The following is a 13,317-nucleotide window of genomic DNA, read 5'->3' on the forward strand; positions in this document are numbered from 1 at the left end:
AAAGGACGCCTCCAGAGTCTTGATTTCAGATGATAAATCAGTAAGTTCTTTTTTAATCGCTAAATTGCGTTTGGACATGCATGCAATAACTTGGCCTCGGAAAGTACATTTAAAAGAGTCCCAAAGAATTATTGGAGAAGATACAGAAGCCTCATTTTCACGGAAAAAAGTGTTTATATCCTTGGAAAATTCTTCCACTTGGGTAGAGTCATATAACACCTCCGTATTAAGTCTCCAGGAACGACCACGTGGTTTCGGAGCAAAGGACGATAGCGTAAAAGTGACCGCAGCATGGTCGGAGATGACAATGGGATGTATAAGTGGGGAAGTAGAAGCTGCGACAAGAGAAGAGTGGACTAGAAGATAATCAATGCGCGAGAATGAGGAATGAGGGGAGGAAAAGAAAGAAAAGTCACTGCCAGTGGGATTATGGAGACGCCAAATATCATGCAATTGAGCAATGGAACACATGTTAAGCATCTGTTTGTGTGCTTTAGGCGGACGAAACTGAAATGCGGAATTTCTGTCCAATAAAGGATCCATAGGTAAGTTAAAATCCCCACCAACAATAAGATTACCCGCATGTGGGGTATCATGCAATTTTTTAGAAATGGATTTCCAAAAAGCAGGGCTATCAATATTCGGAGCATAGATATTCATAACAAACAGATCATGTTGTCCATCTGATAGTTTAGATAAGAGCCATCGACCATCAGAGTCGTGCTCAGAAGAGAGAATCGATAAACCCGAATTTCTCGAAACCAACGTAACCACACCATTGCGTTTACCAGATGCATCCGAACAAGACACATCCGACACCCATTCTTTCTTCAAGAATACCGCTTCTCTACTAGTGATCTTAGATTCTTGAAATAATACTAAGTCCGCTGAGAGAGATTTACAATAGTCTAAGATTTTAGACCGTTTGACCGGATGGTTTAAACCCTTAACATTAAGGGATAATACATTTAAACCTGGCATATAACTGATGGGGATACACACGAAGACAACAATGATAACAGAGAAAGGACGAAGTACAAAAATATAGTAGACCAACCACAAAACAAAATAGATGTTACGGGAGCAACCATGTGGGAGAACCATGAAAAAAGAAAAGCCAGAAGGAGAGAAGAAAGATTAGAAAAGAGAGAGAAACGAGGCAGAGGGGGAGGTCTAAAATAGACCCATATCATGCAAGGGAGAACGTGGAAAAGGCGAGTCGAAGACCCGTACTAGGAGCAAAAATTGGTAAAGAAGAATAGCCCATTATGAAAAAAAGAACAACTGTCAGTGAGCTAAAAAGCAATAGATAAACCATACACATAGAAACACATTTCATAATGAGATACTATAATGCTAATAGAAGAAAAATACCACTCAGAATATATTAACAGTACCCCAGCAAGCGCAAGAGCATGACTTAAATAACAATACTATAAAACGTAGGAAAAGCTTAATTATGTACGAAACATCTTAAAAAAACAAAAGCATATATCATTTTGTGACTAGAGGAACAAATATGTGTTGAAATCGCATATGAATCATATAAAACACCTAATTATAACTATACTATAAAATGGAGGTACATAAGAGAAAGAAAAAAAAAGGTGTATGAGAACAGCATGTAGAAAAGAGGAAGAAACCGAGAGGAAAGATGAAAAAAGAGCAGAAAGACAAAGGAGAAGTCTACACACGATACTACAATGCTACATAGTGTAATGCAAATATAATACAAGATGCTATTGAGAGAAGTAATAATACTTGAATTATAGACACTAAATCTGCAACTAATAACTATAAAACGAGCAGGTAAACTAGTAAGTAGAAACAGCAACAATATAGGTGAAATACACCGTAATAAAAATAGATAGGAGCAAGAAAGAGGGAGTTGAAAAAGAGATACAAATACGCACGAAATCAGAGAAGACGGGTAAAAGAAAGAAGAAGAGAAAATTGAAAGGATCTACAAGAAGTTCCTCGAAGGATAATGAAGAGAAAAAAGAAAGAGAGGTCAGAAACTAGTAAGAAGGAGATCCATCAGAGTAGTATAGAAAGAAGAACAGAGATAGGACATACAATAGCGGAGGTGTAGATCAACATGAAAACATGACTGGAGAAAAAAGAGAAGGTAACCATCCAGAAAAAGACATAACCAGAAGTAAAGAGAACAACAAATCAGGTCCCTGAGGCCCCAGGAGTCTGCGTCGTTGCTCTTTGAATCTCCATCTCCATCTCCTCCTGGTTGTCCAAGAACGTTGTCAAGTCTGCCGGTTCATCGAAGATTCTGGAACGCCCTTTATATGTAATGCGAAACTTGGATGGACCAGAAAAGGAAAAAGGAATGCCCAAGTCAGTGAGACGTTTCCGAAGATTCAAGAAACCTTTCCGTCTTATGACCGTGTCTCTGGCAAAGTCTTGGGAAATGGATATGCGATGACCCTCCCAGTTGAGTTGTTTAATCTTGCGCATATGAGACAAAATCAGCTCAGTGTGTTGATGTCGTAAGGGCTTAAAAATGATTGCTCTTGGCTGGGTGGCTGCCTTAGAACGGAACGTTGGAACACGGTGTGCTCTTTCAATCTCAAAGTCTCTGTGGAAAGATAATTGAAGTGTATCAGGAATCCAATGAGATAAGAACTCAATCATGGAGGAGGATGATTTCTCTGAGTCCTCCGGAAGGCCAAAAATACGCAGATTAGATCTCCTATTACGGTCCTCCTGCTCCGTGAGGTCTCTGCGCATCGCCGCCATAGACCGCTCCATTTGAGAGAGGGACCTGGATTGCTTTTGCATACCATCCTCTGCGGAACTTATCCGAGTTTCTGTCGCTGATACACGTAGAGAAAGGGTTTTAAAATCATTTCTGATAGCAGACACTTCCACTTGTAGTAAGTCAGTGTTAGTTTTGGTTGACTGCGCAATATCATGAACCTCATTAAGGCGCGCCAATATGGTGTCCAATGTGGAAGTATTATCCGCCTGAGGTGATTCAGGAGTCGGAGAGACTGACTTAAGTCGCTTCAAAGATGTGCCCGGGTCCTTAGAGTCTTTGGTGTTCAAGGAGCGACTCATAATGACAGTGTTGTAGCAGAAGACTAACAAAAATACCCCTGAAATAGAGTATAGCACCAGAGTTGCGCAAAATAGTCAGAAAACAGTGAAAAAAGAGGCAATTCACGCTCAAAACACGCTACGCTAATCTAGCGGTTGAAATATGAGCATAAATAGGAATACACCTCAATATATCGACATGAGCATCTCAATGAGTCAGTTAAGAGAGAAACAAAAACTGTGAGCAGCTTCGAACCCAGCCAAGCAGCAAGAAGTAACATTAGAAAAAAAGCATAAATGTTACCATTGTATCCGTTGTGTGAAGAAACCCTTAGACAGACACGAAAGACTGTTAAATTGTATCCGCGGCGGCGCCTCAGATGACAGATGACAGGAGCGTCATACGCGGCAAAATGGCGGCCGCTCCTCAGGAATGCGAGCGCCTGCGAGGCATGAAGCAGAACGCATACTTCCGATGATTTAAATCGCGGAAAAACAGCGTCGTGGAGCTCAGCACATGTTCCGCCGTAGGTGTGTGGTTTTTCCGGTCAAGAGGGCACGAAGAGACAAAGAGAAACGCTCGACGGGATCAACTCACCCCGGAGCTCAAGCGCAACACGCCATACCACAGCGGCGCGCAAGCCACGCCCCCCTATATTTAGTTTTCTTTGATGCTGTTGTATGATGACTTTCTAAGAACCATCACTGGTAACAAAAAATGAGAAAATCACAATGTTGATGGAGACAGCATATGAACACTGTTTTCTGGGTACAATATGGATTATGGTATTTTGAGGGAAAAACATTCTGTGTATGGGGATGTGTGTGTGTGTGTGTGTGCACAGAAAAAAACAACGGTTAAAGTAATGTTAGAGTTAAATGAAATGTTCAGTTACAATGTAATGTTTTAAGCTCTAAAATGTACAGATTTATTTGTAAAACATATTCATGATAGGGGACTATGTCCCCACTTCCTATATTGGCTGCCAGCAACATTGTTCTCATGTTACTGGCAGCCAATCAGAGAAAGATGCCTCAAAGGAAATAAAGCTCCAGGGGCAAATCAGAATGCTTTATTTTTAAATTAGTGCTACCGCGAGAGTCTAGAGACTTGCGGATCCAATCGTGAAGATATACTAATAATGTTTAACCTTAATGTCTCAAAAACGAATAAATGGATTTACACCAAATAACAAAAAGCCCAAGCTGTGTACCAAGAGCTAGATTCCTGGCAAATTTGGTGTAGATCCGTTGAGCAGTTTTTGTTGTAGCTTGTCTTAAAGAAGTCTATGGAAAATGCATAAGGATTTTGCGTTTTAGTATCCCCCTTTTTTTCGGCCCCTGTTTTACGGATTCTATGATACATAGTGCATAGGGGTAGCAAAGAGTTTTGGGGGGTTTTTGGTTCTGGGATAGGTCATTTAAAATATTCAATTCAAATTAATTTATTATTTAAATAATATTATAATTTAAGTATATCAAATTAAAATAATTGTATTAATTTTACATATATGCTTACAACTTTACCGGAGATATACAGGCACTATCGATGTAATCACACGCAACATAAAGGAACTACCAATGTAGTACCCACATTATTTTCACTTCCGATGTAAAAACATTAAAAGTAATAAGTGATATTTCTTCTTGGCACTCTCAATAATCGGTCCACCTTGACACTGCATCAGTGTTTGGAAGTCACAAAAATGCCACTGGCAGACCGAAAGATGGGAGAATGGATATAGACAGGTAATGTAATTACTTGGCAGAGGGAGATTTCTTGTGGATTTGTGTACAAGAGGGAGACCAATCTCAGTTTTGCACCTGCCTGGTGCATGGAAAATAAGGGAGACCAAGGGAATGTGGTTTGGATTCTTGAAATCTCAAATACAGTGCTATGTTCTTGAATTGCTGAAGATTATGCTTGTAGATGCAGAGAAACTGTCGTAAAAAGAGTTGACAAAGTGCAGGTGCGATCAGCACTGAAAGTACAATTTTACTCAAACAGTGTACTTAGTGGTTTAGTATAAATCCGTTTGGTATTTTTTTTATAAATTAGCATTGCTTCAAAGAGTTAAAACCTTTGTATATCTTGTTGGCTGGATTTACAAACATGAGGCTATTGAATTCTGTCAATTAAAGCGGAATGTTAGAAAATAATTAAGAGCCCGAATTAAATTTCTTCTGCATCTTGAGATTTGTGAGTGCAATGAAAAAAAACAATCACAAAGATAGCGGCAGATATGCTGCCCATTTCTGTGCCACAGACGTAGGTAGAGGAGTAGCTCAAAAGTCTAGAAAATGCCTTCATAAAATAAAGGAAATGTTTTTTTTCACCTGGTACAATTGCCAGTAATTGTCACCATGTTTTATTCTAGAATGAGTGCACCCACCATGAGAAGAAACATGTGAATCTGAATTCCATTTTTTTTTAAAGGGACACAAATAAAAGAAGCTACTAATAGGAAATAAGGATCAGAAAATGGCGCAGTTCAACTGTATCAGTTGTGGTAGGATGCTAGTCATAATTCATACCTGTAAGGTGTACACATAATTGTGTGAGGGACTGGCTGGAGGCGAGGCTCTGCGTCTAACCCCCAATAGGTACAGACGTCTGGGCGCAGGGCCTCGCAGCAGGCCGAGCCCAGTGTCCAACCAATAGGACACTCGGGCATCTGCATATAGGGCAAACTACTCATGTGTTCAACCCCACCTGTCTAGCCTCCGCCCATTGCTCTCACATTGCTAGATTCATATTTTTTACCTTCAAATTCAAATAAAAAAAAATATGTCTCCTTTTCAACAGCATTCGAAGTATTGGACTGCAGTGTCTAATTTTCAGTATCTGTAAGTGAATGCACGCATGTCGGTTTATAAATTGGATTATGCATTAGATGTGTTTAAAATGAGCTCTGTTTTAAGTCCTTATCTTACATGTGATTAACGAAAGTGTATAGTATCTGATCAGATATATTGGGCTCATATATTTAACCTGTTAGCCACAGTTAGCCTTTTGTACACCTGTTAAGGCACTGTTACTATATCAGGCTACAGGAAACCTGAATAAACTGTCGGAACCAAAAATACATTAGGCCAAATTATCAAAGGCATTCTAAAGATAAATATAGGTTTACGGATGAAAATGGCTTATTTTACCCCTGCCAGGATTATAGACGTACATAAATGGTCGTACAAATTGGAGTGGAGTGGGGTAGACTGAATGGAATGGGTCCGGTTGAGGTAGATTGGAGTGGATTAAATTGAGTGGATTAAAGTGGAGTGGGGTAGATTGGTGTATTTTTATTTATTTATTTAAGCTTATATCGCGCACAGCTACCCACAATGGGTTTCCCGGCGCCAGGGATAGACTATAGAAGAAAGGAGGGTGTATCACCTGACTTGAGGCCACAGCCGACTATTGGTCACGCTTAGTAAAGTGGAGTGGTGTAGAGTAGAGTGGAGTGGTGTAGAGTAGAGTGGAGTGGAGTGTATCAGAGTGGAGTAGATCTGAGTGGGGTAGAGTGGAATGGGGGAAATTGGAGTGGGGTAGATTGGAGTGGGGTAGATTGGAGTGGAGTAGATTGGAGGGGGTAGATTGGAGGGGGTGGACTGGAGTGGGATCGATTGGAGTGGGGTGGACTGGAGTAGATTGGAGTGGGGTAGATTGTATTCGATTGAGTGATAGGAGTGGAGTAGATTGCGGTGTAGTAGATTGGAGTGGAATAGGGTAGATCATGGTGGAGTGGGCTAGACTGGAGTTGTGTGGATTGTGGTAAAGTGGAGTGGGGTAGATTGGGATAGAGTGGAGAGGGGTAGACTGGAGTGGGGTGGATTGGAGTGAGGTAGATTGGAGTAGGGGGGTAGATTAGAGGGGCGTAGAGTAGAGGGGAGTAGAGTGACAAAGTACAGTGGTGTAAAGTGAAGTGGCGTGCCATATGTTGGAGTGGCCTGCGTACCGTGGAGGGCAGAGTGGAGTAGAAGGTTGTAAAGTGGAGTGTCGTAGAATGGAGTGGCATAGCTTAGAGTGGACTGGCGTGTTGTAGAATGGAGTGGTGTGACATAGTGGGGGCACATAGTGGAGTAGAGTATTGTAGAGTGGAGTAGAGTGTTGTAGAGTGGCGCAGTATGGAGTATGCAAGGTGTGGTATCACACTGCCATTACAGACATCACATTTATTATTGAAATGACCATTTCATTTGTGCAGACATAGTTTTACAATGCACAAACAAGAATGTGCAGAAATGTCATCACCCAGTGTATTGATGTACTCTGATCGTGTTCAAGTATTTGTTTATACTACATTTCGGAATTACAAAAAAAATAACTACTTGCACTTTCCTAATTCTGATATATTCTGAAACATCAGCCGAGTTCATTTGTGTTGTGTGTTAGAAAAAAAGCATTTGGTTTCATAGCAAGATTGTCAGGTAAAGCCTCTTACTTTGAAGTCAGAGAAAAAAGTAAACAACAAGAAGATCGAGCCTGATGTTTGACCTCCTTCTTTGAATGTACAGCAAATGTGACAAGATAAGACCTAGATTTAAAGGGCTGTTTACAGAAAACGAGCACCCAGAAGGACACAGTAAACAAGCAATGTTCTACTGGACAGAAACTCAAGCTGGACATCCTAAAACAGATAAAGCCAGCAAATAGAAAATAAACAACCGTGAGTACACACCCTCAAAGCCAATGGTAAGCAATGGGTGGAATGCACTCCCAGAATGACCAGCAGAAGTTGTTAGGAAACTGCTGTCTAGTAGTCTTCGACCTAAAAAGCACGATGACCCCAGGTACATGGCTCCCTTTTGACGGTTCTTTGTATGTTACATCTCTTAAAAAAAAATGACTTATTAGTGTCCTGCTTCAGTTAACATAGTAGTCCTTGCTCCATTTCCGTTTCACTTTCCCTATATGCTATCATCACAAGGTACTAAAAAGTTACTATGTATTTCTAAATATACTACTAAGCTATACCAAACTCATTTTGATTGTTTAATATTTAATATGCTTGAAAGCACATCACTCTACCAGCCAGTAAAACACATTTTTGAAAAGAGAACACCGACCTGATCGAGGGAATGGTTTACATGTGAGATGGAGAGATGAGGATCTGCCAGGAACTATAAAAAAAAGAAGCATAGTTAAATTAGACAGTCCTAAACATCAAATCTCAAATGTCTGGAATCAAAAGGCGCTGAAAATCGCTTCTTTGTATTAATTTATCAGATATCATATACATTGGTGAAAACGAAAGAGGAAGTTGCATTACACATTAAACCATGGAAACAGAGGCACAGCCATATTCCAACCCAGACTGGAACCCGCATTGCTTACCCCTTCGAGGCAGAAAAAGAGGTCTATACAGTGCTTAATTTGAGACAGTGTTTCAAGTTGGGGCCTACCTGTACTCCTTTTTGGGGACCAGCACTTATTATTCCTCAACATACTTTGATCCAGAGAAAAACACAAAAGTGAGAGATAAGGAGAAAGACAGAAAAAAAGTGACAAATGGAGAAAGAAGGGTGAAAGGGAACCCGCAAGAGTGAGATAAAGAGGCAGGGGGAGTCTGGTGGTGGATTAAGGAGGCCTGGGGTGCAGGGTGTAGCTTTGGGGGGGGGGGGGATTACACCCCCATACTAAATGCATTACGTAGTAAATAGTTGGGTGCAGGTGGTTTCAGTTAGATTTAACCAAGGATTTTTTTTCTCCCTCGTATCTGTGTACAAGAACTTCTTAAAAACTATTGACTATTCTACAAAATATTTTGTATTAAGTACCACTAACAATCTGCACTTCTTTCCCTTTCCCCTGCCCCTTAAGTTCCCTTATGCCCTGCTTCTCAGATAATGCATGTTAATAAGATATGATAGCGTAATTGTTGGGAAATCTGAAGCTCACTCCCCCCCCCTCCAATCTTACAGACCAAGATAGCCCCTGCTAGATATACAGTAGATATACTCGCTAACCATACCAAAATAAAAGGAGTACCAAATCAGCTCTGCACAGATGCAACTGGGGAATGGTAAAATGGGAATGGGTTGAACGTGAGGTGAAAGAAACCATGTCACCCTTTTAAGTATTAATTTAATGTAATTTAATTTAATTTGCGGGTTTCTAACGCGCTAGAATCGACTCCCGAAGGAGTATCTCTGTGCAATAGACCGCTGGGGAACCTGTCCTGGCTTTCCATGTGAGATGGTCCCTACTGGGTATCTCCAAAGTGAAACCAGGCATCCCCCGCGTATGTGGGGGGCCATTGTGGAAATGAGGCAAGCTAATGCCCAGAGTTGCCGAATGTGATCTCTGGTTAGAGTAGGCACAGAGGTGAGAATTATCGAGTCCGCTGACCCTGGTCCATGACCCTGCCGCCTCGGGAATTGAACCCTGGTCCCAGGCCGTCCTCTGCTCCCGGGTCTGCCGCCTCTAACCAGTGAGCCACACCACTCCACACCCTACAACGGAGCTCAGGTTTACCCTGCATGTCAAATGAACCCTGATCTCTTGCGCTTCACCACAACGATTGGGGTAAAGGACTACAGAACGATAGGTAGCTGGATCTCGTCCAAGTCAAAAGGCAAGATACAGAACCATAATTCACAAAGAATTGTGGGTCTGGATTTATAATATATATTATTGTCCTTAGGAAAACTGTCCCACAAAATATAATGGAAAGAAAGAAGGATGTACATTCAAACATTCCAGTCTTTGGGGTTAGAGGAGATTGAGTAGTCATATCACTAGTGTATTTTTTCAACATGGATGGAGAGGTTCACTTGAGATCTAGAAAGTTTTGAGTAGGGAGCTACCCTTTCTGACAGGAAAAGGATTGGGTCACAATCATACACAATACAGAACTCCTTCTCCTGAATAAGGTAAATCGTGAATAAGATACATCCCTGGAGGGACGTTCTCATTGAGAGACAATGGAATTGCAGTGTTGTATGGGTTACTGAATTTACAACTAAAACAATCTATTGGACCCACAAGTACTATAGAGACCTTATGCACACGGACAAAAGTTTATATAAAATGTCATTATTTAATTTTATAAAGGTTAAAAACTCATAGTAACATAGGGCATGTTATATGAGACAACAAGAAATACACTTACAATTTTTGCAAAAATATACACTCAAATGTTAAAAAACAGTAATGAAGATTAAAAAATGCTATCATTAGCACTGTGTACATCAATATGTTAAAAAATCACATTTGTTAGTCAAACAATCAAAGGAACAAACTGTCGACGCGGCGTTTCGGCGCCCTTTGTTTTATTCTTGCACCTTCTTCAGGACTCGTTCCCTGTATTGTCACATCTACAAAGATCACAGTACATTTCATTAGGTCCCATTCCATTGTAACATCAATTGCACTTAGATTGATACATCTGTTTAATTTTGCCCTAAGATTCAGTAACCCTCACACATTGCAATCGTAAATTCATTTATATTGTTCTAAATGCATCTCTAGTTTCCTGCATATTTGCTCAAAGATTTACATCAAAGACATATATCAGGGTTCTGTGCTCTAGATACATGTTGGATGTTGGTTTAATTCACATCGAGGACTGTTTACCTTATTGGCTCTACAGTCCCCACCACATATTGCTGCATATTTGTTCAAGGATTTAAATCCTTGAACAAATATGCAGCAATATGTGGTGGGGACTGTAGAGCCAATAAGGTAAACAGTCCTCGATGTGAATTAAACCAACATAAATGAATTTACGATTGCAATGTGTGAGGGTTACTGAAAACAAAGGGCACCGAAACGCCGCGTCGACAGTTTGTTCCTTTATGATTGTTTGACTAACAAATGTGATTTTTTAACATATTGATGTACACAGTGCTAATGATAGCATTTTTTAATCTTCATTACTGTTTTTTAACATTTGAGTGTATATTTTTGCAAAAATTGTAAGTGTATTTCTTGTTGTCTCATATAACATGCCCTATGTTACTATGAGTTTTTAACCTTTATAAAATAAAATAATGACATTTTATATAAACTTTTGTCCGTGTGCATAAGGTCTCTATAGTACTTGTGGGTCCAATAGATTGTTTTAGTTGTAAATTCAGTAACCCATACAACACTGCAATTCCATTGTCTCTCAATGAGAACGTCCCTCCAGGGATGTATCTTATTCACGATTGACCATATTCAGGAGAAGGAGTTCTGTATTGTGTATGAGGTTCACTTGAGAACAGCAATATCACCTTTGACATCATTCCTCTGTAATAGAAAGGCAGGAAATCCTCTCCGTTTACAATGCATGCAGCAACAGATAACCATAAGGAGAGGAAGAGGGTCCGCTATCCTAGAAGGGCTGTGAATCGACTAGTGCAGTGAAGTTTCTTACCTCCTGCTCTAGGTCAAGAAGACACTGTCGGTATGGCTGGAGCAAAGAATCAAGTCCGGTACAGAAAGCCCTCAGGTACATCCCATGTAACCCACACTGCCCTGGCTGGGATGGGTGATGATCCTGAAAAGAAATAGATTATTTATCCTCTCTGTGAAGTCCTCCGTGATACCAAAGATTAAGACTGTAACCAAGAGACAAACTCCTCTTGAAAACCCCAAAACACCCTAAATGAGAGTTGCATTGCAATAATCACAAATCATGACATTAGTCACATACAAACGGTATATCTCTACCTCAATTAAACGGCAATAATCAGAAAAGATGGTTAATCATAACAGACAGCAGTCAGGTTGACATTGAGAAGAATAAAGCGAGTTGTGTCCTACTTTCAAAACTGAATTGGTTAACGTGTATTATTCAACATACTTCGCCAGAGGTAACGCTGCATGTTTTTTCTCAAAAGAAGGAAACCACGTCACCATAAGTGCCAAGGTCATAATTGAAACGTTTCACTTTTGACAGACTTCGAGTCATGTTTACTTGTGAACTGGGAGTCTGATGTGTATTTTAATTTGTATGCAGAAGTTTTAAAGCCACGTCCTGTACAAAAAGTGAGACGGAAGCAATTAATTGGACAGGTTTGATTATTTTAAAAAAGTGCCCTACGCCACGAACAATAACATGCGGAGTTACCTCAAGTGTCTGGGAATGCACCCTCACTCCTCATCCTCGCCCTTCACTTTCATGCTCAACCTACACTCACAGCGATCACAATGCACTCACACTGATCACTCTGCATTTACACCATTCATCCGCTCACCCTGCACTTACACTGATCACTCTGCTCTCACAATACACTTGTGCTGTTCACCCTGTACCTCACTCTGCAGCCACACGAGCACACTACTCACCCTGCACTCATGTGACACTTCACTCACCTGTCCCCCTCACTACTCAATCTGCAATCTCACTCAAACAAGCCCATCACTAACCATGCATTAATTCGTCCCACTCTGCACTTCATGTTCCACACCCAAATTTTTATTTTCACTTGACTCACCCTGCAGTCACTCCTCTTACCCTATTCTCACACTGTCACATCGCTCACTGTGCACTCACATGGGCACTCCAGCCACCCACGCAGCGCAGAGGGTTAATGTGCCTGCTACAAAGAACGTGTACCATGCAGATTACAGAACTGAGTGTGAGTAAACGAGGAGTAGCGCTATAAAAAAATGTTTTTATGTTTGTCAGAAAGTTGCTATAGAGAGATAAGGCACATTTATGGTGAGTGGTAGTGAGGGAATTCTTGATGAAAGAGGATATGGGGGAGGGGGCACTAAAAAATACTGTTGCGCCGTGTGCGACCAGTGCTAGGACCAGCCCTGGGGCGGAGTGTTAGACCCCAACCCCGAAGTTCGGGTCTAGTTGAGGCCCTGACCAGGTCCAATTCCTGCTGTATCTTGGATTCAACGCTATGCTCGATTAAACATGTTGAAGTTGCAACACCTCACCGTGGGAGACTCGAGTTCATCAAAGCATCAGGAGGCACGCACCCATACCTGCTGCTCAGTGGCGGTTGGTGAGATTTGAAAGTGGTGGGGCGGAAACGTATTGGTGTAGCACACCGTGCCAGCGAGCAAGCCCGAACCACTTAAGGAGGGTTCGGGGGGGGGGGGGGGGGGGGGGGGGAGGGGGGGGGGGGGGTCTCCCCCCGAGAAAATTTTGAAAAATTAGCAGCCAAATGGTGGATTTTCAAGACTTTCGGAAGCCATTGTGCTTAACAGAAACAGGCCACTGCCTCCCCTAAAACTATCATCAGTTCCAAGGCCTCATGAATAAACCATTCTAAATTGCAATAAACCACATTATATTTTAACAATGTTGCATAAATAGGGTCTAC

At 41.1% G+C, this 13,317-nt stretch overlaps 1 protein-coding gene across 2 annotated transcripts in view; it reads right to left on the bottom strand.

Annotated features, from left to right (window-relative positions):
* TUBGCP4 (tubulin gamma complex component 4) overlaps positions 1-13,317 on the bottom strand; it is a 378,854-nt gene that overhangs the window by 288,217 nt on the left and 77,320 nt on the right. For both annotated transcript variants that reach the window (XM_086958209.1, XM_086958210.1), the window contains exons 3-4: positions 11,412-11,534; positions 8,119-8,172 (exon numbers count right to left, since the gene is read on the bottom strand). In XM_086958209.1, coding sequence (XP_086814335.1) covers positions 8,119-8,172; positions 11,412-11,534 — 177 coding nt within the window. The remainder of the gene's footprint in view (positions 1-8,118; positions 8,173-11,411; positions 11,535-13,317) is intronic.

The sequence above is a fragment of the Lissotriton vulgaris genome, chromosome 2_1 (assembly GCF_964263255.1).
Source record: "Lissotriton vulgaris chromosome 2_1, aLisVul1.2, whole genome shotgun sequence".
Classification (NCBI taxonomy): Eukaryota; Metazoa; Chordata; class Amphibia; order Caudata; family Salamandridae; genus Lissotriton; species Lissotriton vulgaris.